Source organism: Salvia hispanica, chromosome 2 (assembly GCF_029641045.1).
Source record: "Salvia hispanica isolate PSC_SH4W2 chromosome 2, Shi_PSC_v1, whole genome shotgun sequence".
Lineage (NCBI taxonomy): Eukaryota > Viridiplantae > Streptophyta > Magnoliopsida > Lamiales > Lamiaceae > Salvia > Salvia hispanica.
In genome coordinates, this window is record NC_142693.1 from 62,393,682 (window position 1) to 62,419,800 (window position 26,119).

The 26,119-nt window shown below is 33.9% G+C and overlaps 2 protein-coding genes, 1 long non-coding RNA gene and 1 other non-coding gene across 5 annotated transcripts; 3 read left to right on the forward strand and 1 right to left on the reverse strand.

Annotated features, from left to right (window-relative positions):
* Window positions 1-384: 384 nt before the first annotated feature.
* NRPA2 (nuclear RNA polymerase A2) lies at window positions 385-12,305 on the reverse strand. The gene is made up of 27 exons (XM_048098206.2): window positions 11,943-12,305; window positions 11,643-11,722; window positions 11,433-11,552; window positions 10,919-10,998; window positions 10,772-10,835; window positions 10,619-10,689; window positions 10,082-10,159; window positions 9,961-10,006; window positions 9,066-9,246; window positions 8,934-8,986; window positions 8,636-8,709; window positions 8,372-8,489; window positions 7,496-7,583; window positions 6,910-7,025; window positions 5,916-6,043; window positions 5,721-5,800; window positions 5,146-5,384; window positions 4,791-4,955; window positions 4,482-4,646; window positions 4,315-4,389; window positions 3,252-3,355; window positions 3,104-3,179; window positions 2,130-2,258; window positions 1,910-2,050; window positions 1,469-1,681; window positions 1,136-1,384; window positions 385-1,047 (listed from the first exon to the last, which is right to left on the reverse strand). Exons 1-27 carry the CDS (start codon window positions 12,157-12,159, stop codon window positions 643-645), a joined length of 3,555 nt encoding a protein of 1,184 aa, XP_047954163.1. The 5' UTR covers window positions 12,160-12,305; the 3' UTR covers window positions 385-642.
* A 4,878-nt stretch (window positions 12,306-17,183) lies between these two features.
* Window positions 17,184-18,883, forward strand: LOC148932866 (uncharacterized). Of its 2 annotated transcripts, XR_016135354.1 has the most exons (3): window positions 17,184-17,556; window positions 18,119-18,334; window positions 18,593-18,883. It is a non-coding gene; the product is annotated as an uncharacterized LOC148932866 (long non-coding RNA). The 2 variants fall into 2 exon arrangements; XR_016135353.1 differs by having other exon boundaries at window positions 18,119-18,883.
* Window positions 18,884-20,823: 1,940 nt separating this feature from the next.
* Window positions 20,824-20,896, forward strand: TRNAA-UGC (transfer RNA alanine (anticodon UGC)). The gene has a single exon. It is a non-coding gene; the product is annotated as a tRNA-Ala (tRNA).
* A 158-nt stretch (window positions 20,897-21,054) lies between these two features.
* Window positions 21,055-24,352, forward strand: LOC125201730 (uncharacterized). Its single transcript, XM_048099965.2, has 6 exons — window positions 21,055-21,271; window positions 21,589-21,797; window positions 22,534-22,614; window positions 22,974-23,213; window positions 23,672-23,749; window positions 23,835-24,352. The coding sequence occupies exons 1-6, from the start codon at window positions 21,157-21,159 to the stop codon at window positions 24,078-24,080; spliced, it is 969 nt and encodes a 322-aa protein (XP_047955922.1). The 5' UTR covers window positions 21,055-21,156; the 3' UTR covers window positions 24,081-24,352.
* The last annotated feature ends 1,767 nt before the right edge of the window (window positions 24,353-26,119 follow it).

Genomic DNA, 26,119 nt, shown 5'->3' on the forward strand with positions numbered 1-26,119 from the left:
CAAAATGGATAAGCAACCCAAAGTTGACTTTTCAAGAATCAAGATGCACATTGTAAACTTCTGTTGCAAGACGTGGTTTGTATTATTAGTAAACCCACGAGATAAAAATTATCACTTGAATATCTTTTCTCTAATCAAGAAGCTATAATCCTAAATCATGTTAATACACTCTAGTCATATTATCATAAAAAAATTCATTTTTATTACTCATTCATTTAATTTAATGAGGTTATTAATTAAACTGTTAGTACATATCAAGTTAAGAATGTAAGGGAGCTAGCAACACTACAGACTTTCTAGATCCATACGCATTTAGCATGTAAGAACATTCATGATCAACTATCTTACAATTATCACCAGAAAAAATTAATGATTCAAGAATAATTCATCAGAATAAAACTAAACATAATGAACTCAGAGTTTACAATGTTACACTAAAAATCTGGACCTCATTACAGATCAGGACATACTGAATTGAGAATCCAGAACAAAATCGACAATGAGGCAAGCAAGGTTGAAGCAGAAAAAATGCTCATCTATTCTACACACTGCATCGTCTTCCTGCCATCATCGAACGGTGTAATAATACTGTTTCCAGGGAACATTAGGTTGCCCCGAAGCACTTGTGTCTTAAGCTCCGGCTCAGTTACTTAGTTCAAGAGTCATTTTGATGTTCATGCCTGCCAATTCCGCAGCTAAATATCTGAAGACGTAAGGCATGGCAACGGTCTCCATGCCCTTACTAGTCTTGCAGGAAACACACGTAACCTTTTTCGGAGCCTTGCTAGGCAGCCTCATACCAATCATTTCACGCACTTTTTTCTGATCCGACTGGATTAGTGATGTCGTCAGGATGCTTCCACAAATGGAGCACACGTCAGCAATGTGATAGTCGGAACTCTTGTGGAGCCTGTCGTGTAACAGGTATGCAGCACCGTGTGCTAGAAGGGAATCACGTTCCATTTCCCCAAAACGCACACCACCACCACGCTTCCTTCCTTTGATAGGTTGTCTCGTCACCTGGTCAATTTTTCCTGTGGAACGAACCTGAGAAAAAACAAATACGACATGACATTTGAGAACCGAGCCAGTAGGAAATATGCAACTGATTGTGCTCCGAGAGAGAACTTCATACCTGAAATTTATCGGAAACCATGTGACGGAGACGCTGATAATATACAGGCCCAATAAATATTTCGCATGTCAGCTCCGTCCCATAAACGCCACTGTACAGTACCTCCAGCCCGTGGTGATTAAACCCACGTTTAACCAATTGCGAACCAAGCTCATCTATAAGTGAACTGTCAGATTCTGACCCGTCAGACTTCTTCATTGAGCTCGAAAAAGGTGTAGCATCCACAAAATTTCCGTCCAAGGCGCCTCCCTACAACCACACACGATCACATACTCTAAAGTCAGGCCAAGTCTGCTGATATCGAACATCAGATGCCTCACTACGTGCACATACCTTAGCAGCAATTGATTCTAAAAGCATAGCAATTGTCATCCGAGAAGGAAATGCGTGAGGATTGATGATAAGATCTGGCCTCATTCCGGTGGCTCCAGAGAAAGGCATGTCAGTATCCTGCCAAAGCTGAGAGCAAACACCCTTTTGGCCGTGTCTGCTGCTAAATTTATCACCAATAACTGGATTTCTCGGGTGCCTAAAACGAATGTTTGCCTGCATAAAGAATGAGCAAACAGTTATCAGAGTAATACCTGTACAAGCTTACCATAAGGAATACTACTAGTAGGCAGATATGAGGATTTTCAAACAGTAACAAGTGATATGTTAAAATTTAGAGATAAAAACTGAACATGATATTTCAACAAAATGTATCCAACCTTTATCTGAAGATATATTAAGAAACAAAGAATATTTTATAAGTCGAAATTGCGTACTACTTACCTTTTGCAAGTGTTTTTTGTTTTTTGAATCAACAGCAACATAGTCCACATATGCGTGATCTGAACCTTTTAACTTATTAGTTGATACTGAACTTGTAACTTCGTTATAAACGCTACAATATGGATCACCAGGACCTATGCTCTGAAATTACAAAAAACTTATGTAAGATTCAATTAGTTAGCTGAGAAACTTAAAGGAAACACATCTATACACTATCTACCTGCCCAACAAATGGTAGACCATCAGAGTCAATAAACTGATGACTTGATTTATCCACATTGCTTCTCCCAAATGATCTTTGGAAGCGATCTCCCCTGAACTTATCTTCAGCCAAGTCAACTGTTTCTGTCTGCAATGAAGTTATCGTAAATGTCAGCAGCAAACTCCTCCTAGCTAAATGTGCTATGCAATCTTCACCATCGGTACATACACAATCTGAATTTTATGCAGCACAATTTCTAAAGCAATGACTTAGTGTGACACATCAGATCTATATGAACTAGTAACCACTCACTATTTCTAAAAGAATATTGGCAGTGGACTACAGAAGCAACCCCTTCATCTTTCATATGAATTGCTATTTAATTCTTTTATTTTAAGGATGATTTATTAACACATTATAATCTTTTTTAGTTGACATTTTTTTAATAGAGTCCTGGGGTTTACGTTGATTCTATCTTACTTCACAATTGTGCCTTGTCAGCTCATTCAGTGTAGAAAAGTTTAATCAACCTCGAGCCTCGCGACTAAACATAAATTACATTCTCAAAATATTTTGGCATGTGAAAGTAGCAAGAAAACATCAAATCCATACAACACGACGATTTTCAATGGGCAAAGACACCTACTCAAATAACATGATAGCCTATTCAAAATTGTTAACTCTTTCCATCCATGCCTTTCTATTTATTTGATTGGATAAACAGAAACTATAGTGGCAGCATGGAGGGCTTGAGCCTCATACCTTTGGCATGTCTTTCTGTGGCTGAACCAACTCACTTGCACAAAACAATTGTTCCATCTCTACCTTTGTTAGAGATTAACGATAAACTAAATGCTCTCAAAACACAGAAAAATAGTGGTTCTCTGAACTCTATTAAGCATTTTTGTAGGTGATTCTAAAAGATATCCTATTCAAACTAAGATATTAACATATTGCATTTCAGTAAATAAAATGATAAAGTCTAGGTAGACCTGGTATATGTATCCACGGAACATGCCACGATCCACAGATGACTTATTTAAAACCATTGCATCCTCCATGTCATATCTGAAATAAAGAAGATATTAAATGAAACCATATTCTAATAGGTGGTCCGGAAAAGAAGAAACAATATTTTACCCGGAATATGCTAAAACTGCTACAATTGCATTAGTTCCAAGTGGACAGTCATCGATATTGTACTTTTCATATGTCTTTGTCCGCACAATTGGTGTTTGTGGGGTCTGTAAAAAAAGAAATTCACAATTACAGTAGAAAGTGAAACTTAAGCATTGAGATGCATTTTCACCTACCATACTTCCACAACAGTAATATAGAATAAGTGAACTCCTTAGGCAAGAAGGCTCAATTTATTAAAAATTAAATTAAATTAACTTGCACAAGTTATTCAACAAAGTTTCTCAATTACAACTTAAAATAAAAATATTTGGGAAAATACCAAACTTTGTGTGACATCCATAGACATCATTCCATGTCCTAAAAAGGAATGATTGAGAAAATACCCCAACATTTAACCCAAATATGTGGCATAAACCATATTAGAGTAAGAAATTAATACAAAGAAAAAACTTCCTGATTAGTTAATGGACCATAATATTAGGATTGATGGAGTGACAGAATGATAATTCCGCTGCACATTTGCGAAGGAGTTCTTGCTTGTTTAAGCCATTAGCTATATTCTATACACTAATTCACAACCACGATAATAGGGCAAAGATCTTAATAGCGCATTTCCAGTTTCTTTGAATTCATTCTCAGCAGTTCTAGAAAGTAAAACCAATTGCAGAATATATAAAACGCTTCCCGGCCAAAGAAGAATTCCGAATTATGTATAAAAATGGATTGAGATTCATAGTTGCTGAAACTCTCAAGTGCTCGACCTTGCAAATGGGCTACCTGATCACTCTGCTAACTACTATACTTTGAAAATGCATATATACTTCAGAGGCACCAAAAATATTCAAATTTTATGCTAAACAAAGTTGGGTCAACCACAACAGCCATTTTGTAAACATCTATTTCTAGAATTAAACTAATATACAATTGAATTCAATGTAACCAGGATCACCAAAAATGTTCAAATATAAGACATAAAACCCTTTCATAAGTTAAGGATAACAGGAAAGCACATGGAAGAATTCACAGCCACCAATTTGGAGGGCATGAAAGAACAAGGGCTAACCTGAAGATGATACAGCTTTTGATCAGCTCGAGCATTTAGAGATTGACAAGAAAAACCCATTGTTTGTTTTGCCATCTGTTCAAGTTATTGAAAAGTTTAAAAATGCAAACTTTGCATGGGGAAAGGGAAAGATATTAATCCTCGTCCAAAATGAAGAGATGAAAAACCTGGCACTGGTACATATTACGAGGACTCTGATTGTGGTCAGACCAAGGTGTAAGATTTCCAACAACACTCAATATTCCAGTTGGATGAATTTCAGCATGAGTTGCAGGAAAAACATCCTTCCTTCCACCATTTCCTCCATCAGGACAACTTATTTCCATGTAAACCTAGACAAGCACACGAACATGTTATAGCTTGCAAAATCTTGATAGAGGATACTGCGGATAAAGAAGAAAATTTAAGTTTCAGCCTATTCATGTATCACAGAGATACAGACAGGCAATGCAATGTCACAAAGAGCTTCTACCCACCTGCTCAAAGGGACCTATGAGCTCAATATTATTGCTCTTTTCAGAAGGTATTTGGAGATTCTGCACTGGACGAACAAATCTAGATGCAGATGTGAACAGGTATAAGCCAGGGTAAGCCCCACCCATGCTCAAAGGAACATAACCAACCTCAAGATCTTCAGGTATCTGCAACATTTTAAAGAATAAAATGGTGCAATTCAAAATAAAACAGATAGATCAGGAAAAATTATGAACCCACGGTGAAAGGAACATAATCAACATCAGGATCTTAATTTATCTGCAACATTTTAAAGAATAAAATGGTGCAATTCAAAACAAAACAAAATAGATCAGGAAAAAATTATGAATAACTCACCTCTGAAGCTTCTGCCTTGAACCTCCGCATATGGGAGACAGCCTTTTCTATTATATTAGAAGCAATAGAACCCACTACACGACCATCTAGAAGAACAGGAAGTACTTCAGGAGGGCCAGCTAGCAGAAGCTTCGGCAATGCTGGAGTCATTCCAATGCTTACCAAAACTTTTGATATTGACTTCCGGATTTCTAGGAAGTCTTTTAATTTCCCTTTTGAATCATAATATGAAGTTAACCCTGCCAAAGAGTAATATATGCCATCACATTCAATTTATTTCCACAGAAGAATCACTAAAGTAGTAAGCCTATAAAACTCATTCGTAAGCAATCTTGTATCGTAAATTCTAAATTTTTGCCGATTGGTTGTCTTTGTTCCTATCTGCTGTGACTGTCATTAGACTAATTACAGAATAGTTTCTTAGAAACATAGTAATGGCAATTCTGGAACTAATTAAATCTTCATATACTTCTACTAATAAAATTCCAGTATGTTTTACCGTCCAATTCACTGAGTGGAAGGAATAACTCTTAATAACCCCCAGATGAAAATATAAATTTAAAGTGAGTACTTACGGCAAGAAGAAGTCATATGGTTCAGCAACCCACATGGCTCACCATCGGGTGTGTGAACAGGACACATAAAGCCCCAAGATCTGCACCGTACATATATCATTAAGTAGGAAACAGATAAAACGACATGAAGAGACGAAGAACATGCAAAGAAACTATATCCACAGAATCTCCAAGTAATAAGGTACTAGAGCATACTCAGGCAACAACTTCCGAACACTTGTTGTACGAAGCCCAGCAAATGCAGCACCCCGATGAACAGCTCGAAAGTGTGAAATGAAACGCAGATAGTTTAATCTCTCAGCCATAACTGTCATCCCAGCTCTCTGCAAGTAGCAACCGAGAATAGAACAAAGACCAACAGAAAATTAGTAATATTTCATGGAGTTAAGAATCAATAAAATAATCAGAGTAAGGTGACATCTAGTGCCCCATAGTCAAATAGAAGGTGGGAATTTGTGTCACTTAGAGATTCCCACCAGTACAAGCCATATGTAACGTAACAAAGATATATAATCTGATCTAAAATGCAGCCTCAAAAGCAAAATTTTAGACAAAAGAGGCTGGTGTAAAGCTTAATGAAGTTAGAGATACTCCAGGTTCTACACTATGTTCTAAGTAATAGTAGTTCATACAAGAGATAAGTATAACCAAGGAAGCATACAATGTATCAATGTGATTTTACAGTGGTATGGTTCTTATTCTCTATAGCCTAGAAATTGCACAAGACATTTTTAGCATGCTTATGATAATAAAAACACCAAAAGTTTGATAGATACTAGTACATATGACGTTCAGAATCTTAAGATAATAAATTAATCATGTATCCTTTCAAATCAAAACAATCAACTTACCAATTATTAATCTTATTCCCCATTTCTATTGCGAAGATATGTGGTACTTATCTTATCTGGCATGGTAAACTATATTATCTATAAATATTCAGCATGTGTTATGTGTGAAACATTTGAAAGAAAAGACTGTTATTTCAACAAGTAGATTACAAGAGTTTGCTTATATTTTCCAGTAGTTTAGGGGTAAATTACGAATTTATATTGAAAGAATATGATACTCAAATAACAATCACAAGATATATTTTAAGATGAAATGGTATATGAATACATTCCAAATGTTTTTAATGCGCATAAGTTGTGACTTAATACAATAATGGAGGGTCCTGTTGCTTCTGTACCTGCTGTAAATCTAGACCTGATTGTGTGTTCAACCTTCCAGTCTTCAGCAAATTTTCAATAGCTGCCCCAATTTGCTTCGGACCACTTTTATCAATGACTTTCCTAGCATCTGCCACTGCCATTAACATATTCAAAGCACATAAAATGTCAGGACAACAACGTATATTACAATTCTTAATATATCCTCAAGCTCTGAGCACAAGACACCATAAGAGTTCAAATGACAATAGCAGATAATTTCCAGATAATCATTGACAATTTTTGACTGATCAGCATATTACACAGAAGTTTCAAAACAGTGCAATGACATCATCACCACTCTATTCGTGGAAAATCTGTTATCCATTTTATTCCCATAAAGTTTACTACGGAAATGTAATTGTTTGTAGCAAATCTAACATCCATGTTGAATTTGCAAAATTGGTCAAAGACCATGATTTATCTGGCAATTAACCCCTTATAAAAAGCCTACAAGGAAGTTTTATCATCTGTACAAATGTAATGCTACATATCTATAAAACTACAGATACCACACAACAAAATCAAAAGGACACCAAGCTAAATTATATGGGAAGTGTAGCATACCACTGCTTAATTCAAATTTTTTGTCGTCTTTGTCTACTTCATCTTGTAGTAATCGTTTTGCCCTCAGTAACCAGTCTTGTAATTTTTCCTGTACGAATTACGATACCGAAATAATGATACCCTAAGAAACACCCAGGACACCAGAAAGATGCTAGAGAAATCAACAGAACAAATATTCTGAGACAGTGGATGAAATTTCTTTATAATGTTACAGCAAATAAGCCAATTAAGTAACAACACACTGTGTCAAGATCAATTTAACCAACTGTTTAGAAACACTCATTTTCTGCTTTAAGAAGGACGAAGAGGATAAGATAACAGTTACATATTACCAATATGAAGCTTCTTAGGAAATAAAGGCAGTGACAAAATTACAATTCCAGGGTACTTGCCTAGTACCAATTACAACTCAATTAAAGTTATACACCGTATTAAATACAGAATCGATAGAGGATAACAACAAGGGATTTATTTTATACTGTTTTGACTTATCAGGGTTGTCTGCTCATCCATAAAGAATGAGCATATCCTGCAACAGGTTCACAACTCAAGGCACATGTGAATGAAAGTTCATGAGTGAACATGAATATTTTCAAGAACAGTTCATCGCTCATACTAGGAGTACTACTATGGCATCCATGACAATTCGATTCACAGAGCAGTTCGACACATTCTTTCTCTGAGGAATGATATTATGATAATAGTCCTCTTTTTAGTTTTTACAGTTGGAATTGTAACATGTGGTCCTATATAACCAGTGATACATCAACAATTACATAGAAAGTGAACTTAAGGATGGAGTAAAACTAAACCAGATGGATATTGAAGTTATCCAGAAAATAATGTATCCATGGGTACTAAAAAACAGAGTTTTACCTTGAGATAAATAGTTATTAGGTGGCCAGGCAGTAGAACCTCATGGTGTTGTAAAGAATCAGGGTTGTCTGGTACTGATGTGTGGTCAACCAGAGAAAACAATTTCTGCAGCATTAAACTAAATTGAAAAATGAATCAGCAAGAAAATGTCGTGTGAGCCTATATAAATGTGGAATAGCCAAATAAGTAAAAACAAGACAGCAGATTATCTAAAAATCTGTCCATGTGAAAAACTAGAATGAGGTGAAAACAAGAGACACTAACATGAGTAGATTGAACTTGTCAATATTGTCATCTAGATGGACAAATATGTAATCTCTTAACACAGCATCCGCAACCTGCAAAACCAAGGCAGGCACGACTGAGAAGTGGACTTGTACACTCTTTATATTATATTTACAGATTTATAGAAGGGGTGCGAGCAGCTTGATAGCATATTTGGATACATGATTTTCTGAGTCTAATATGAAAGGTTTTTATTGCATGAGATATGTTATTTGATCAACTTTGTATCCTTTAGTGAGAGCAGTAAAAACAATTGCCATAGAAGAGATGAACTTACATCAGAGTAGCTTTGTTTTTCCAGTCCCACCATAACAGCCTGGAAATGCTCACCTGATAATATAAAAGCGTTAGAACACAAATGCAATAAGCTCATGTGGAACGCAAACAGGGTGTAGTTATCGCTCAGTACCAATATGTTGTAGACACTGAGTGCGAGTATAGAGTTTGAAATTCCGAAGCTCATTCAAAATAATTTGTGCTCTTTCACCAATGAGTTGAGTGCCAACAGATCCCTTTCCTCGGTCATACTTTTCATTGTAGCTGGATGTTATACTCGCAAAGATTTCAAGATCAGTCGTCTCTGTCAGAGCCTACATAGAGCAGAATGTGAGGAAAACAGAAGCAGTAGCAACGATTTGCCTATAAACTTTCCAAGAGCCTCCGAGTCCATGTATTAAGATTAACCAACAGATCTCATGCTTTAATAATTTCACAACAATTTACATCTGGCCTAAATATAAATCGTCTTGCACTGCACCCTAATTTCACTCCCGCAGTGTTCCTACACTAATCCATTATCCTTTTACCTAGTCTCTGATTTCCTAAACTAGCCTATAGAGGTATCATAGCTTGCATAAAAGCCAAATCAATAGTTGATTTTCAACCTTAGGACCAGAATCAAAACTTCGTACTGAAACATAGTGCAGAGTACATAGGCATGAGTCATGGCAAGCATTATGAGAAAGTTCTCTCATTTTGAGTTACAAATCCAATATTTATCTAAATCAGAAACAATATTTATTCAAATGGTTCTTTTATTCCATTCAATCTAAAATGACCAGTTGACCACCATACTGCAGGAATGATAATCAATAAAATGATTCTTTACCAAATTACTTACTCCATAGTCATTAGTCAATCATTTACAAACAGTACGAGCTGAAAGTTATCCACCAATGAATAGAAAACCAATGACATGTATAAGTTTACACTTATTTGTAACACATAATACGACAGGTACAGTGAAACTTCAAGAGCAAATCAGAATAATAAAAGCCCCAAAAGAGACAAGAAATGCACATTACCATTAATATGATTCCAACAGGAAGCAAATACTCCCTCCCTTGTATCCTAGCAAATAAAACAACGTTAGACTTTCATAATTTCACCATATGAGAAAATTTCACTAAGTACTGAAGTTCTCACCAGAACCCAAGCCTTGCACTCCCACTATTAAGGTAGTATAGTTTAACTGAAACGGCAGACTGGTCTTCTCTAACACATCTGAACGTTATAAAGAATACCAAAAAATATCAGAGTTCAAAAGAACTATACATAGGACAATAGATTTGCGACTGGAAAAGTATCAGGAAGTCTTCATAGAAGTTTAGAAAAACAATGAGCATGTGAATTTGAAGAACAACAGTAAGCATGTATCTACCGTACCCAGATAAGATGGAACACAAACAGATATTACCTTTTTTCATTTGGCATAATAAAAGCTAATAACATGCCTACCACAACCCCAAATATAGCTATGAGATAGACCAATGAGGCTGTCGACTAAAAGCTACACAAATTTCAAGCATCAAGTTCTGACATATATGATGGTCGATAGAAAGGGAAAGAACAAAAAATGACAAAGCATCATACAAAACCCCACTACATCTACTAAATCAGATTCCTAAACATGCACCTTGAAGCAATAACAAATTAAAACAGTCAGATAGAAAGGAAAAGAACCTTATGACTACTGCTTTATCTGTATAACCTTCACGCCGTTCACGAAAAGAATTCCGCACCATGCTCGTTGGCTATGCAAAATTACAAGAAGGTGAATAGACAGTAAAAAATCTACAGCAACGTACACTTAGGGAATAGGAGGATTTTACTTACATAATTTCTCTTTGGGAGTACCACAAGACGAATAACTCTCTCAAGTCCATTCAGGATAAAGTATCTGAAGAAAACACAATCATACGGTAAAGAGGTTAAATCATGTCCAGAACTTAAAAGATTCATTTAAAGGGGCAGCATACTTACCCTCCCATTTCTGAAGGCTCTTCTTTGAGTGAAACCAATTTCTTGGGAGTTTCTGCCGCCCTAAGATGACATTTTTTGGACTACACAAAAGCAAAAGTGTTGTGTCAAGTTTAGAAGCCTAAACAAATTCAATGAGAGCTCATACCTAGAGATCAAACCAATTTACATGCCTTGCTCTTAAGGAGTATCACACTATATCTTAGAGATAATCACCTATTTTTATTACTTTCTGTTTAAATCATCTCTTTCATTAAGTCTCTAATTTTAGAGGATTGAGGGAGTACTACTATTCAAACCATCTTTTACGTAATTTGTATCAACAACTTCTATGAGTATGGTCAAACAAGGTAATACTACATAGAGTTTCTCTCTTCTAAGAGTATTTTTCAAATAAGGATCAATACTAGTTAAAAACAAAAGATAATTTAATGTAAACTCAAGTTATAATATAGAGCTTAACACACATAAAACATCCCCAATTTAAGATTGGGCATCAAGTTATCATATCAATTACCTTTAACATGATAGGAAACTGCCCAAGATTAATTTGATCTCTTATGACTCCTCCATCACCGTACTGAAAATTCAAATTCGCCATGAATGTCCCAGAATACGAGAGTTTTGCTTGCCTACACTGCTCCAGCCACACACAGATATAGCATTAGCCTCTGGCATAGGGTTTGATTGGATATAGATACCAAAGCGTAACAATAACAATGCATACCTCAAAAGGATATAATGGATCTGTCATAACTTTAGAAAACTCCTTTTGAGGATTATATATTTCCGGATCAGAGAGCCAAAGTATGTCGGGGTTAAGAATCAACCAATAAAGATCAAAACTTGAACTATAGCAAAGCATAGTAAGCTCAAAACATGACCAAGAAAACAATTTTCCACCTCAAGCTACAATTTTTATGTCATATTTAATCAGAGAAAAGAAAAGCAACCAAAAATCAATCCCAAACTAGAAAACTCAACTAAAATTCAACGGAATTTGATTATAAATCAATCAAAAGGATATTTCTAAGCTTGAGCTTGGTTGCAGGATCGAGGACTTCGACGGGTTTGACGTTCTGCATCATGACATAGAGGCCTTGCTGAAGCATATAGTCGAATGATTCAATATGGTGGCGGAAAATATCGCGTAGAGCTTCATAGTCCTTCTCCTCCGCCAGGTGCGGCCGCCTTACAGCCTTTCCGACCTTGTCTTCTTCGTTAACTCCCGTGCTCGCACCCATTGGCGGCGTTGGAGGAGCTTCAAGTATTAAATAATTTGGATGGAGAAGGAGGGGGAAGAGACAGAGGAGTTGGAGAAGTCCGGCGCCGGAGAGCAATTTGCGAGGGAGAAAGGGAGAAGGAGGCGCTGGAGAATTTGTAAGGGTTTAACGCAATTCTCCATTAATATAGGAGTAGTATTTATTTGGTTTTTATTTGTTTTTATTATATTGTTGTTTTACCTTTATACATGAACAAATAATTATAAATAATACTGACATAAAATAGTCTCGGGAATATTTTTTTTCTAATTTTGTTAACTTTACATCTATAATATCGATACTCTCCTTTTTAGTGTGTTGCACACCGTGATATTCAATAATATAGAGTATTGATTTATTTTTGAAATATAATGAGATTGAAAGATAATTAATCCTTTTTCACTTATCTTTCCCTTAGTATAATTATTCACTAGGAGTAGTCTATAGTACTCCCGCCAGGAGTAAAAACTTAGTAGTCAATCCTCGTCAAAGTGTCAATCCTATTTGGTATGCTCCACTAATAGAAATTTGACAACTGGAAAATACATATAGTCATGTTTCCAACTAGATATATAAACAATGGAAACATTAAATTATATGGAAAGTTTCTTTAAATTCCATGTATAATAAATAAATACACTACATATGAAAGAGATATTCATTATTCTATTTATTTAAATAATTAATCATCATCACAATTATTGTAAGTCATTTTATACTTAAATATACATGACCTAGACAATAATCATGAAAATTGATTAAATATTGGAATATATAGTAGTGTTAACATAAATACGGAAAACGATCACGTCACCGTTTTAGATTTTAGGTGATTACTTTTTTTTCTCTTTATTTATATATACAAAAGTTTAGATAAATAAAACATGTAATTATAACTGCAAGTTTATTAGCGTTGAATACTTATAAATTAAATTAAAATATAAAGAATTATGAAGTGTATAAATTAAATTAATTATATGACTAATTATATAACGTATTTTTTTGTTTAATATTTTCATTGCACATTGATTGCATGAATATTATATACTGAGTGCTATGTTAAATTATAAAAATAATTATATAATAATAAGATGATCTAAAAATTAATACTAGTACATTTTATCCTTTTCAATATACAATCAAAAAATTCCATAAATAACATTTAAATTTAAAATTATAAAAAACTAAAACTACTATAGTAAAAGTGATAGTGATCCCCAATTAAAAAATTTAATTTTATCAAAGTTAATTGATAATAGTTAATACCTGAAATGTCACCATGGTTTCATAATAAAATAAAACAAATAATGTTCTAATATAAAACTACCATTTTTGTATATTTATGTATAAAATGACTTGACAATAATTGTGATGATGATTAATTATTTAAATAAATATAATAATGAATATCTCTTTCATATGTAGTGTATTTATTATACATGGAATCTAAAGAAACTTTCCATATAATTTAATGTTTTCATTATTTATATATCTTGTTGGAAACATGATTATATGTATTTTCCACTTGTCAAATCTCTATTAGCAGGGCATACCAAATAGGATTGACACCGTGGTGAGGATTGACCACTAAATTTTTACTCCTCCCGCCGGCTCCCAGTATTAAATATTGACAGATTTTCAAAAATATAATAAAAAGTATATTTATAAAAGTTAGTGGAATGTAGATCTTATATTATTAATTTTATACTCTATCCATAACAATTTTAGTCCATTTCACAAGAATATGCACTTTTTTTATTTTGGAACTCTTTTTTATTCTACTGAGAGGAGTTTATTCTCCATAACAATACTTTAATTACTTTTCCTTTTTATCTCCCTTTCACTTTTTCAATTGTGCAACTCGTGCTCAACCCTTAGTGCATATTATTGTGAGGCGGGAGAGTAATGAAATATAGTAAGTGGAATGTGAGTCCATTAACAAAAGTAGCAAAAAATAATAGTGTCAATTAATTGAAGATGGACGAAAAAATATTTGGTGGTAATTAATAGGGGACGTAAGGAGTAATTAATTGTACAGGGCCCAAGCCCAACTGAAGTCATCTTCCCCAATTTTATGTCTCTCATTCTCACAACTAGTGCTATGCACTGGTCATGTGATTTTCATTATTAAAGAATAGTAATAATTTTAGAAAGTGTGACATAAATAAGAATAATATCATATGTAATTTTAGAGAATAAAAAATATAATTCTCAAGTTACATTCTAAGTAAAGCATTTTGTATTCTGCATTAGATTTTATATTTTATGAGTTGAGAGGAGAAGGATAATGTATGAGATATGATATAGTGGAGATAATGATAGTTACATTATAAAAAAAACGATAATTAGGGTAAGAAATCCAATCCCTGACCCCCACCCTAAAAAAAGAAAAAAAAATTGTATCGCTTACAATGGAGCAGAGGGAGTAAATACTACTAATTCTTTATTCTCTTTGTCTCATTAAAAATGAAACGTTTTTCTTTTTTAGTTGTCTCATTAAAAAAGAAACGTTTCCTAAAATAGGTGTTCCTTATTGAGTTTTTCCTTATTACACTTAAAATTATTAATTAAATTACACTAATTACTCAATTCTTAATTTACGGTTCAAAAAGAAAATGTGCGAGTAGCATGGGATGGAAGGAGTACAATAATTGTGTTATCATTATAGTACTCCCTCCGTCCCGTTTAAGATGACACGTTTTCCTTTTTAGTTTGTCCCAACTAAGATGACACATTTCCTTTTTTGGTAACTTTCTTTCTCCAATTAATACACTCAACCACTTTTTCTCACTCATATTAAAATATCTATTTTTCTTTATCTCTCTACTTTAATACTTACACACACCTTCTCTCTCTCCAATTAAACACTTTAACCAATAACCACTGGCGGACCCAGTAACAAGAGAGGGAGGGCTTAAGCCCCTACCCAAAAGATTTTTTTTTGTATTTTTCTACTTATAAAATTTTCGAAATCATGGAAAACTAAGTTTAGCCCTCACTAAATTAACGCTGCAGAAGGTTAAATCGTTGAAAACTGAAGGATGATAGGGGCTGATTTGAAAATCTTAGAATTGCAGATATAACAACAAGAAATGATTTTGGGTGTCTTAAGGAAGAAGATGATGCAGGCCCTATAAAAATATCATTATTTCAATTATTATTGGTCTCGGCAAACGTGATATAGAGATATAAAGGCTATTATTGGTTTTCCAATTAATTCTTTATTTAGTTTAGCATTGGAAACTTTTTTTTAGGCTCTGACTTTTATAGTTAGTATTTTCAATTTTCCAATTCTTTCTTTGCTCAGTTTAAAACCAAAGTGCAGATTTGAGAACACCAAAATGAATGTGTAAATATGAACTATTTCATTATTTTGATTAGGTATAACCACATTTGTTGATTAGTAATTTTTCGAAAAATATGAAGGAATATTTTGAATCAAATCCACTTTTTAAGAAAAAAAAATCACTTTTTAAGGATGCATGGTGTATTTGCTAAAATTAACAAAAATGAAATGATATATGTATATAAGTCATTTCAAAATAAAAAGTGAAAAGTATATTTTGATTATGTAAAAAATTTAGTAAAGCTCCTATCGAAAAAAATTCCTGCGTCTGCCACTGCCAATAACTCCTAAAATCCCGTGTCGGCTAAGCAATGTGTCATCTTAGCCGGGACGGAGTGAGTAATAATTATATTGCTTACAAAATAATGAAGATTAAGTAATACAATTACATTACTACGTGAAGTAGTGGAAATGAATTCTAAGTTTTAATAAAATAAAAATTGGAACTAAGCATTGTTGGATTTTTTGGCCTGATTAGCCCCAAACCCGAAGGGTTAGAGACGGAAATTGCAACCTGTCAGAATAACCCAACAACCCGAGCGGGTTGGCCCGATTGACATTCCTATTTTCGATATTAGACTGAGATAAAAATACTAAAGTAGATCTTTGAAAAACAATATCTTGGGGTGAGCATTCGGGTTTCGGTTTGATTTTTTGCCAAACCGAACCAAAACCAGAATAAAACCGAAAAAAAACATATATATAATATAAAATTAATAATATATATAATATATATTAGGGGAGTCATCAATTGCTAACTCATAATTTAATTGCTAACTACAACTAATTTAAGACCATAGGATTTTAGAAAACTTGTGGTCTACAATTTGCCAAGTGTAATTTCCGGTTTTATTAATTAAATCAAAAAAGATAAAAAAAAAACTAACAAATTAGGGTTCTGGATGAAAATGTCAATATAGTGCTTCGAAAATATCAACACAATGTTTTGAAAATGTTAACACAATGCTTTGAGAATGTTAACACATTGCTTATATTGACATTCTTCATGTAATATAATTTATTAAATTAATAAATATAATAGAGGATTAAAACATTGATCTCTACGACAATTACAAAGAGAGCTAATATATTCTAAGAACATATAGGATTGAATAGTATTGCCATCACATCGAATAATTAATCTACGCTCTATAGTATTCAATTTTGATTTAATTAAAACTTCTTTTATCTTATTTAAATAAATACTACTACTAATTATTAGTTTATGTTTTCATAAAAAATATTTATTTCTTATGTAATGTTAAAGCACTAATACGTTTTAACAAAGAAATTACATAATTTGTGCATGATAAAGTAATTATGTATATTATCCTAGTGGGTAATCAAATGCTAACTAATTCCCAATCCAGAACCCAAAATTTCAATATTATGTTGGAAATTTCTCAATATATAGATATAACTTTATCAACATAATATGTAAATTTAAATCTCAACACAAAGATATAATTTTATCAACACAAATCTATTGAGAAAGTTTTGTCTTTGTATTGATAATTTTAATACATAATATTGAGATAGTTCTAGGTTCTAGATTAGAATGTTGATTTAATTTTAACGCGACCCTATTATCCCAAGCCTAATGAATTAAAACCCATATAAGAATCATTACTTAGTGTATTATGTTACAGCCCAACTCATAACCCTAAAAATACTAACCTTTTAAAGGAGAACACATAAAAAATTCATCTCCAATCCAATCGGCGCCTCCTAACCTAGTCAACACACCGCCGCCACGTCTATCTTACTCCATCTCCGATTCAACCTGTCTTGCTAGCACTCTCAATTCGGCCATCTCCAGTCTCGCCGACCTTCCCAAGACGATCCTCTGCCTCCCGACGCCACACTGTCAACGGCCCCATCCGCATGCAACCCAGAAACGCTCTTCTCTACCACTGTCAACGCCCCCATCACACCGTCCCGACTAAGATCTCGGCAGCACTCCGGCTCACCGTCGCATATATGGATCCGTGCCCGTTTCCTGACCTATTCTTTCGACAATTTTTCTTACTCAGGTTCGGTTCGGAATTATTACCTTTTGCATACTTGGCTTGTTCAATTCTATTTTGACTAAGAGTAATGCCAATATGTTACTTGTTCAATTTCTAAATCCAGTTTCATGCTGTAATCTTCAATTATTTGTAAATGGCAATGTCTGATACAATTTCCAGTTGAGCTTGAATTTGGGCTTTCATCAAATCAGTCAATACAACAAATTTCGTCCAAGACGAAGAATTTATTAAAGAAAATAAGCTTATTTACCTCTTCACTTTATTCTCCATTTTTAGTTGTATTCAAAGTTGAATTTATGCTGCATTTTCCTTGTGAAACTGCATCTTTTTCTCTTCTACTCCTTTGTGCAAAAGATTTTTAATACTATATTCTTTTCAGCTTTTCGACATCAAGAATGAATTCTTCTCCTCCCTTGTTGTCTGAAATGATTTTAACTTTACTCCTTTATGCTTTTTCACTGCAATTCTTCAACTGGCTGAGAAGATGTTGTAGCAAAGCCAAGTATATGCACACTGTTTTCTTTGAAAATTAGAAAAATACTAATGCCATTCTCCTTTTTTGCAGTCTAACAGATCTTAGGACTCATGAAGAATGAGTTTATCCAGTGAAGAAAAATGGATACGACACAAATAATAGTATAATAATATTAAATAATAAAGACAACAAAAAAAAAACTGAAAAAAATAGCCAAAATCGGATACAAATGCAAGGGAGAAGCAGAAGTATGTAATTTTGGAGAAGAGAGTGAAATGGACATGGAAAACTAATTGATGGTGATAGGTATTTGTAGAAAAACTTAGTGCCTTTGGCTCTGTTTTTAAATTTTAATCAAATAGTCACAGTTTTCTAAAATAAAAAACTTTCACAATAACCCAAAAATAAAAGCTTTCACAATAACCCATGCCATGCTCTGTCTTCTGGCGTGCGAGTAAATTTTTATTACTATCAACAGTTTTCCCGCCAAAAAGGGCATAAGTGGTATTTCTAAAAAGTTTCACAAAACTGTCTCTTTATATATTGATAGATTTTGCATCGCAGACAATGGGTGACGGCATCCATGAGCCATGGCGATGTGACTGATCTGGCACCGAGTCAAGAGAATAATTCTGGAGGCTGTGGGGTCAGGGACGGCAGTGGGGTTGGCCGACGCCACCTCCCTCCACGCTAGAGGTATATTCCTCCAAATCTAGACTCAAAAGATTCATTCAGAATTAAAGATTACTGACAATTTTTTTTTTGACCTGATTTTGGATATATATGTAATAATTATTTTTGCTCTCTTATTTTTATATACGAGAATTATAATAATGTTTTGAAATTTTTATTGTAGATTGTTGACAAGGACTTTATTATTACCAAATTCATCTACTATAACAAAAGGAACTCATAATTTACATTAAAATAAGAATAGATTAATAAAATGTGCATCCCTCATGTGTTACATTGATTCTTAGTTAGATTTCATCTGTTAGATGTCATATTTTTCTTTCTATATAATAGTACATTATTTTTTTTAATAAATAGTAATACAACCAATTACGTTTTATATCTCTCTCCAATATTACTCCAACTACTTTGTTCACCTTACAAGATGCTAAACAATAGAAAGTCATAACAATATAATGACTTATGCGTGGTGTTTGATCATACAAAAAATACTACGCATTTAGCTCAATAATTTTGTACCGCCATACTTTATGAAAGGATATGCGAGGTGGTATTCTGATTTTAATTTCTTAGATTTTAAATTCTTAATTTTGTATGAAAAGGGGCATTAATATACTCGTAACATTTTGTCAGAAGTATCTTGTTGTTATTTCAAATACTCGTGTGGTCGACCACAAACATATAGTATATCATCCCTTTAATTGATGTCGTAAGATAACATACTAAAATGTCAAATACACACACCATTATTGGATCTTCAATCAAAACTGATGGAATATTGAGTAGAAAATTGTCTCCATTTTCTTTCTAAATCTGTATTTTTGAAGATCCATTTATGAAGTGTGTATCATGTTTTATAATTGTGAAAGGGATTTACCCTAATTCTTTGCCAACCAGTTTGCAGTGATAGATGGTTTTCTGAAAATACGTATAAACTAGAAAGAAAAAGAAAAAAAAAACGAAATCTAACTAAGTAGCAATTGACATGAGATTATACAAACTACAACTCCGAAATTTATGATAGTATTAAAAGTCATAATTGAGCATACTAAGTCATAAAGAAATTGACACAAATTTAAATTTTGTAAGTAAGATTGCAAAGTAGCAATTGACACTAGATTATCCAATCGAAAAATCATAAAGTGTTCAAGGAAGAAACTGACATAATAAATCAAAACCTAGTTAGCAATTAGTTATTGCTAATCCAGTTAACCACATTAATTCAATTCTATTTAAGAACTAAGTAATGCTAGAAAAATTGATCCCACCATTAAAGTTGAAGAGGCTTTGAGACTTGTACCCCACGAGCACCGGTGGTAATAGCACCAGTACCACTTATTCGGCGGCATCGGCGGCAACGGCGGATTAACAACTTGCATAGGCGGTGGCTCGCAGCCTCGGCCCATGACAGGTGGCAGCGGCGGCGGCAAACCGTAGCCGGGGGATGAAAGTGAGGGGTGGAATATTAGTGAAACCATGGTGATGAAAAGCATGATGGGATAAACCCTCATTGTGTTAGGGTTTTAAGTTGTAACACACCTTTCAAAATTAGGGTGAGGTAGAAATTGAAATTTGAGACTATAAATAACCTTGGCACAAAAATTAACATGTTTATGAATATGCTTAATTTGATGATTTGTTAAATAATTTTTTTTGGTCTTATAAGTTTTATGGTAATATGCCAAACTTAATTAAAAGACAGTTATGGAAATTATTGGAGTGAAAAAAGTTACTAAACGGCGTTGCATTAGTTTGTTAGTGAAGTAAATAAAAAAAATATTTAGTTTCCGTATCAATTAGTCATCTATGTTAGTAGAAGATTGATTACCATCGAGACCTCTTTGATATACGTACCTCAAATTAAAGTAGTAACAAATTAAACCGGCTCTCAATGTAATGAGAAAATTAACATTGTTACAAATAATGATTGGTTTTTTATATTTTTAAGTAATAAGAGCATGAAATTACATGATAATTATAAAAACATTTTCCTTTTATTCAATAAATCGATGTTCGAGTCAAGGTAAATGAAAAATTACTCATATTGATAATTTGTAAAATAAACTTGCTATATAAGTGTAATTTCTGGTAATACAACCAAAGGGGATGTAGCTCAAATGGTAGAGCGCTCGCTTTGCATGCGAGAGGCACGGGGTTCGATCCCCCGCATCTCCACATTTTTTAAAAATTTATAAATTTTATATTAGTAGTAATATTGTGAAATTAATTTTTAAATATTCTTTCGTCAATAAAGTTGCTCTAAAAAATTTACGCACTAACATTTTCCCGCCAATTCGAAATTCAGTGATAGTCATTCCATTAATCACGCATCTTAGTATTAAAAATAAAACAATTCTCTGCAAGTGAATATCTGTCTTCCAATTTCCTCAGCGAGAAGGAGAAGAAGCCATTTCTGTACTCATCGTTAAAGAAAAATGGCGCCGCTGAGTTGGCGGCACCATACCCTAATACAGTCGCTGCTGTCGCGTGGCCCGCTCAACGAAGACGATTTCTTCTCTATTTTCTCGCAACTCACTGTCAAAAATTCAGGTTAAATATGTGGAGTATTTTCTTCGCTTATTATTTTGTTAGATTCAGCTCTCTCTCTCTCTAGAATATTACACCGTGATTGATGATAAACTTGAAGGATTTTCCTAGGGTTTCGGAGTATTTTTTAATTTTACTCAGTCTGAGAATTTCGTATCGGTATACTGAATTACACTTTCCTGTTAGTGCAAGTTTGCCGCTTGTTTATGAATCTGCTTGAGCTGCTGAGAATGTTGAATTTTACTTGATTTGGGGGAATATGTTTACCTTCTGACTTGAATTTCAGAATAGTGAAAAATTTCATCTTATGTTGTTGTTAGGGTCACGGCAGCAACAAGAGCGGAAACTGTTCAATGAGTTTCTCAGGAAGATAAATGCAGAGTTGAGCTTTGTGCAGTTGGAACTGCGAGCATGCCGGAACCAGTATGATGGCCATGTGTATTACGGCGTTGTCAACAATGTCGAGGATGACCAGTCCAAGCTTGGGACAAAGTACACAGTTCCTCAGATTGCTTTCTACAAAGGCATTGTAAGCTTCTTTATGTTTTTCGTTTCCTTGTTCATGCTTTCGGAATACTGTATGGACATTCAGCTGTAATTTGTTCTATCGAGGCTTGAAAATCACTGTCAAAAAATAGAAGTAAGGGATATGACAAAGTGACTAGATATTAGTATTCGAGAAAGCCGGGAGGATTGCGGTGCACATTTTCTTATGAGAATTTGCTGTTGATGGGCTGAACAGTTATAGTACTTCATTGGATAGCTTTTCTTAGTTTGTGTGTCATATAAGATGGCGGCATTAACACTCACCCCAAGTTTATCACAGACATTGACAAATCATCCTTGAGCCTTGATAGAATGTGGGATATATTTTCCTTGAGGATGTACATAACAATATTAATGATAATGGCCTTTTACATAAGTGAAGCAAGTTTAGTTACTTTGTTATAGCCGACATATGTGTCTGTGATTTGTTGCAGTGAACCACCAACCATGAAAAACAATTTCGAATCATGTACTAATAAACTTGTAATATGAGCTACAATTTCGAAATTTGTTCTGCTTCTGATGGATTTACTATTTCATAGTTATCTTAGAATATTAGGTGGATAATGCTGTAATATAATTTTCCTATGTTTGTGAATTGGCTCTTTATCTGCAACATATTTTACTATATATTCATATATGCTAAATTTGCATACCTACAATGAAATTGAGCGTTTTCCTTTGTGTCGTGCTTGGATTTTATTGGAAATTGATATTAGGTTGAAGCTATTATACACGATGCTGAAGGTGAAGGCTGCATTTTCAATACAGCTGCTCTATACATAAGGCTAGAAACACAGGTTTGTGTCTTGACGCCTACCCTTTTTTGTTATAAGGATGACTTGATATCTTGAGGAGCAAGTTCCTGTCAGCCATCCCTGTTCTTGTTCCAAGTATTTGTTAATTGTTTGTTGAAATATGATTACAATTAGAGCAGGAGAGCGAAGTCCAAGATATAGGGCAAATAAATTTTGAAATATAGAAACCTTGCTTCCTCATCAATTATTGACTGGATGAATATGATTACATCATGCATACATCTGGGATTGAACTCAGAACAAGATTCTGAATAATATCGTAATTTATTTAATTATGTTTTTCCCATAATTAATTTTTAAATATAAGTACCATCTATTGGCAATTTCTTGTATAACTGCAGGTTCATGGGGCAAACGATTCCCAATCTCAGGGAGTTGCTAGCCAGATCCCCCCTGCATTTAAGAATTTCTCCATGGCACAAAAGGAAAAAACTTTAGATCAACTAGTGAATGACCAGTGGCTTTGCTCAATGCCAGAAGGAAAAATTGGTATTGGAGTTAGATCATTTCTAGATCTGCGTAGTTGGTTTCGGACTAATGAGGTTCCTGCATGTGAAGTTTGCAATGAGGCTGCCATCAAGGTACCCTGATTTACATCTATTCTTCCTCCATTTTTATCAGTTAATTGATATGGATCATGCACTTAAAATTTTGGATCACTATGCAGATGTCTTCTGTTTCATAGTTTACATAAATGTTGGATATATATAAATCTCTTTAGCTATTTTGAACTATTACTGTAAAACAAACTATGCATTAGCTCATAAACATCATAAATCATCATTTTTCCTTTTTCTGGGAGACCGGTCATTGGTATGTTAAGGTTTACAGAAACTCAGCAAGGCTCTTGATTATATGGGCTGATATGTTCTCTTTGGAAGGTCAGAACTTGTCTTATTAGACACCAACACTCCGTGTAACAACCTTTATTACTGGATTAATCACAAAGTCTTGAGAGCCCGTCTTACCAAATTATATAGTAGTACTTACTTGCTTTTGCATTTGAAAATGATATCTCCGCACTGTTTACCATGAGCAGGCTCAACTTTGCCCCAATGAAGCTTGTAACGTCCGACTTCATTCCTACTGTCTGCAAAAGAAATTCTCTGGACAAAGGGTACCAAGATATCTCGTACTACTATATTTGCATCAACAATATTGTTGCTGAGGCTGTGAATTAATGCATGAACGGCGCTTTTCAGGTCGAAAGAGTTTGCTCGGGTTGTGGCACGCAGTTGCAAGGCTCAACAGTTAAAGAAGAGCTCATAGAAGAAATAAGCAATGCAAATGGTTCTTCTCAGAGACGTGCAGAATCTTCTAGAAAGAGGAGACGTAGACCAATTCAGGAAGCTAGTGCTGACATTGACACCGCAGGAGATGATTCTCCTCCTATGTCGAAACCAAAAAGAGCGACTAGAAGCTCTGCTCGGCTCAGTGCTGGTGAATGAGGATGCTGCCTATTTTTTGACTACTTTCCCCATATAGAACTAGTTCTGTGTGGTGCTGAAAGTTAATACAGTCTTCTGTAAATGTTTTATTTCCTTTTGAATCCTGTAAATGGTAGCCCGGTAGATTTCGTGGTATGGGCTCATTCGGCCCGACCCATTTGACATCACTAGCTCGAACTGGCGCCTCGAGTTTCATGTAGATCATCAGCGAACTTCGCTTCTAGAACCTTTCAAGTATCATTGAAGATTGCATCTCTTAGCTGGTAAAATAACTTTTTACAAATTAAGTAGTACTAGTAATTAACCACACGAGGTTGGCTGAAGTCTTTACAAACTTTTTTTTTCTTCAATGTTAAAATCAATTGAAATTATAGTAAGGGAATCAATTAGAAGACTATTAGCAATCTATTTGATGAAATAAGTAGTTTTAAATTTTGTTAACTGTAAGTTCATGTACTCCCTATATATAAGTACATGAAAACAAAATTGTTAGTTTAAGTTTATATTTTCATTTCAAATAATCTATACAATATATAAAAAGGGGAGTTTTGGAAAAATTTACAAGATTGTCATTTAAATTAAAAATTAAATTAAATTAAATTAAATGTATATAATTTAAAGGTTATTAAATATGTGATTAAATGGAGTGAGTGGGAGGTTTTACTATGAGTGGAGTGAGTGGGAGGTTTTACTCCATTTCTTAATTTTACTCATATAATTTGCATCGTTTTTGTGATTTAATTCACCGGTTTTGGTGATTGTGATTATTTTGTATATGATTTCTAAGGTACAGATCACTCTTTGTTGACATTAGACCAGCGAAAATTGTTCCAATTTTGTGTTATTTGTTGTTGATATTAGTTCTTCACCGAATATTGATTGCAGGTTCCTATATGGAGTTTAATTTTAGAAATCTTAGATGTATTGATCATCGAAGTAGGTTTTTTAAATTTCTGATTTGTTTGCGGTTTTAGTTTTGCTATGATGCTGTTGTGATGTTGTGATGATGTATTTATTCTCTACCTCACCATCTTGTTCTAAATGCAATTCAACTACTTGTAACTCAGTACAAGATAATTGGATAAATTCAGTCTGAATTATTTTTATGCTAAAATTACAAATTCGACTGATTATATAAATTGGACCCCATCTAAAAAAATTACCATTGATTATTGAGACTACAAAAAGAATTTGTTTATGTTGGCTTCTCAGCTACAGTTATTCCTCATGTTGATGGTGTTTTTTCTACACTTAATATTTTTATGTTTTTTGGCTTCAGGTGCTTCTGGGAGATGGGCTGGAAAATCGAGTTTAGTTCTTCGTTTCGTGAAAGGTCTTTGAGTGGCTATGATGGTACATTGTCAGTTAATTCTTTTCGATTGTTGTTCATTATTGATAAAGTAAGGTGACGTTGATGAATCTGGAAGTAGGGATGCCTAATCTACTTATACATTTTTTTCATTCTGTAGGCGTCCTTTGATCGGGCTAAAAAATGGGTCGAGGAGCTCAAGGCACAAGGTAGATAACAGTTGTAATGCAAATTTGACATTTGCTATTTCCTTTTATTTTCTGTAGCCCATTTAAATGTTGTGTTTGAGAGTGAAAACTGAACTATGAATGATGCTAAGAAGTCACGACTCATTTGTATTGTTAGCTGAAGAAAGTAATAGGAGTTGTTGGGGTTACGTTGCTTTAGACCATCTCCAACCGTACACCAAAACTCATTTTTGGTTTAGATAATTTCTCCAACCATACACCAAATTCAAACTCATTTTTGGGTTTTTCGATGGAATAACACTAAATTTGGTGTTTACTCCAAAATTTTGTTAGAGAAATACAAAAAATGGTATAAACTTAAAGATGGTGTAAATGGTTAGAGTAAAACTATTTTTTGGTGTGACATATACTCAAAAATGGGTTTGAGTTTGGCGTAAATGGTTGGAGATAGCATTAGAATGCTATAAGTTTTTAGTTTTTATTTTTATTTATTTTTCTTTTTGGAGACAAAAGTGTTGCTTAAGAAGAAATGGATATTGAAT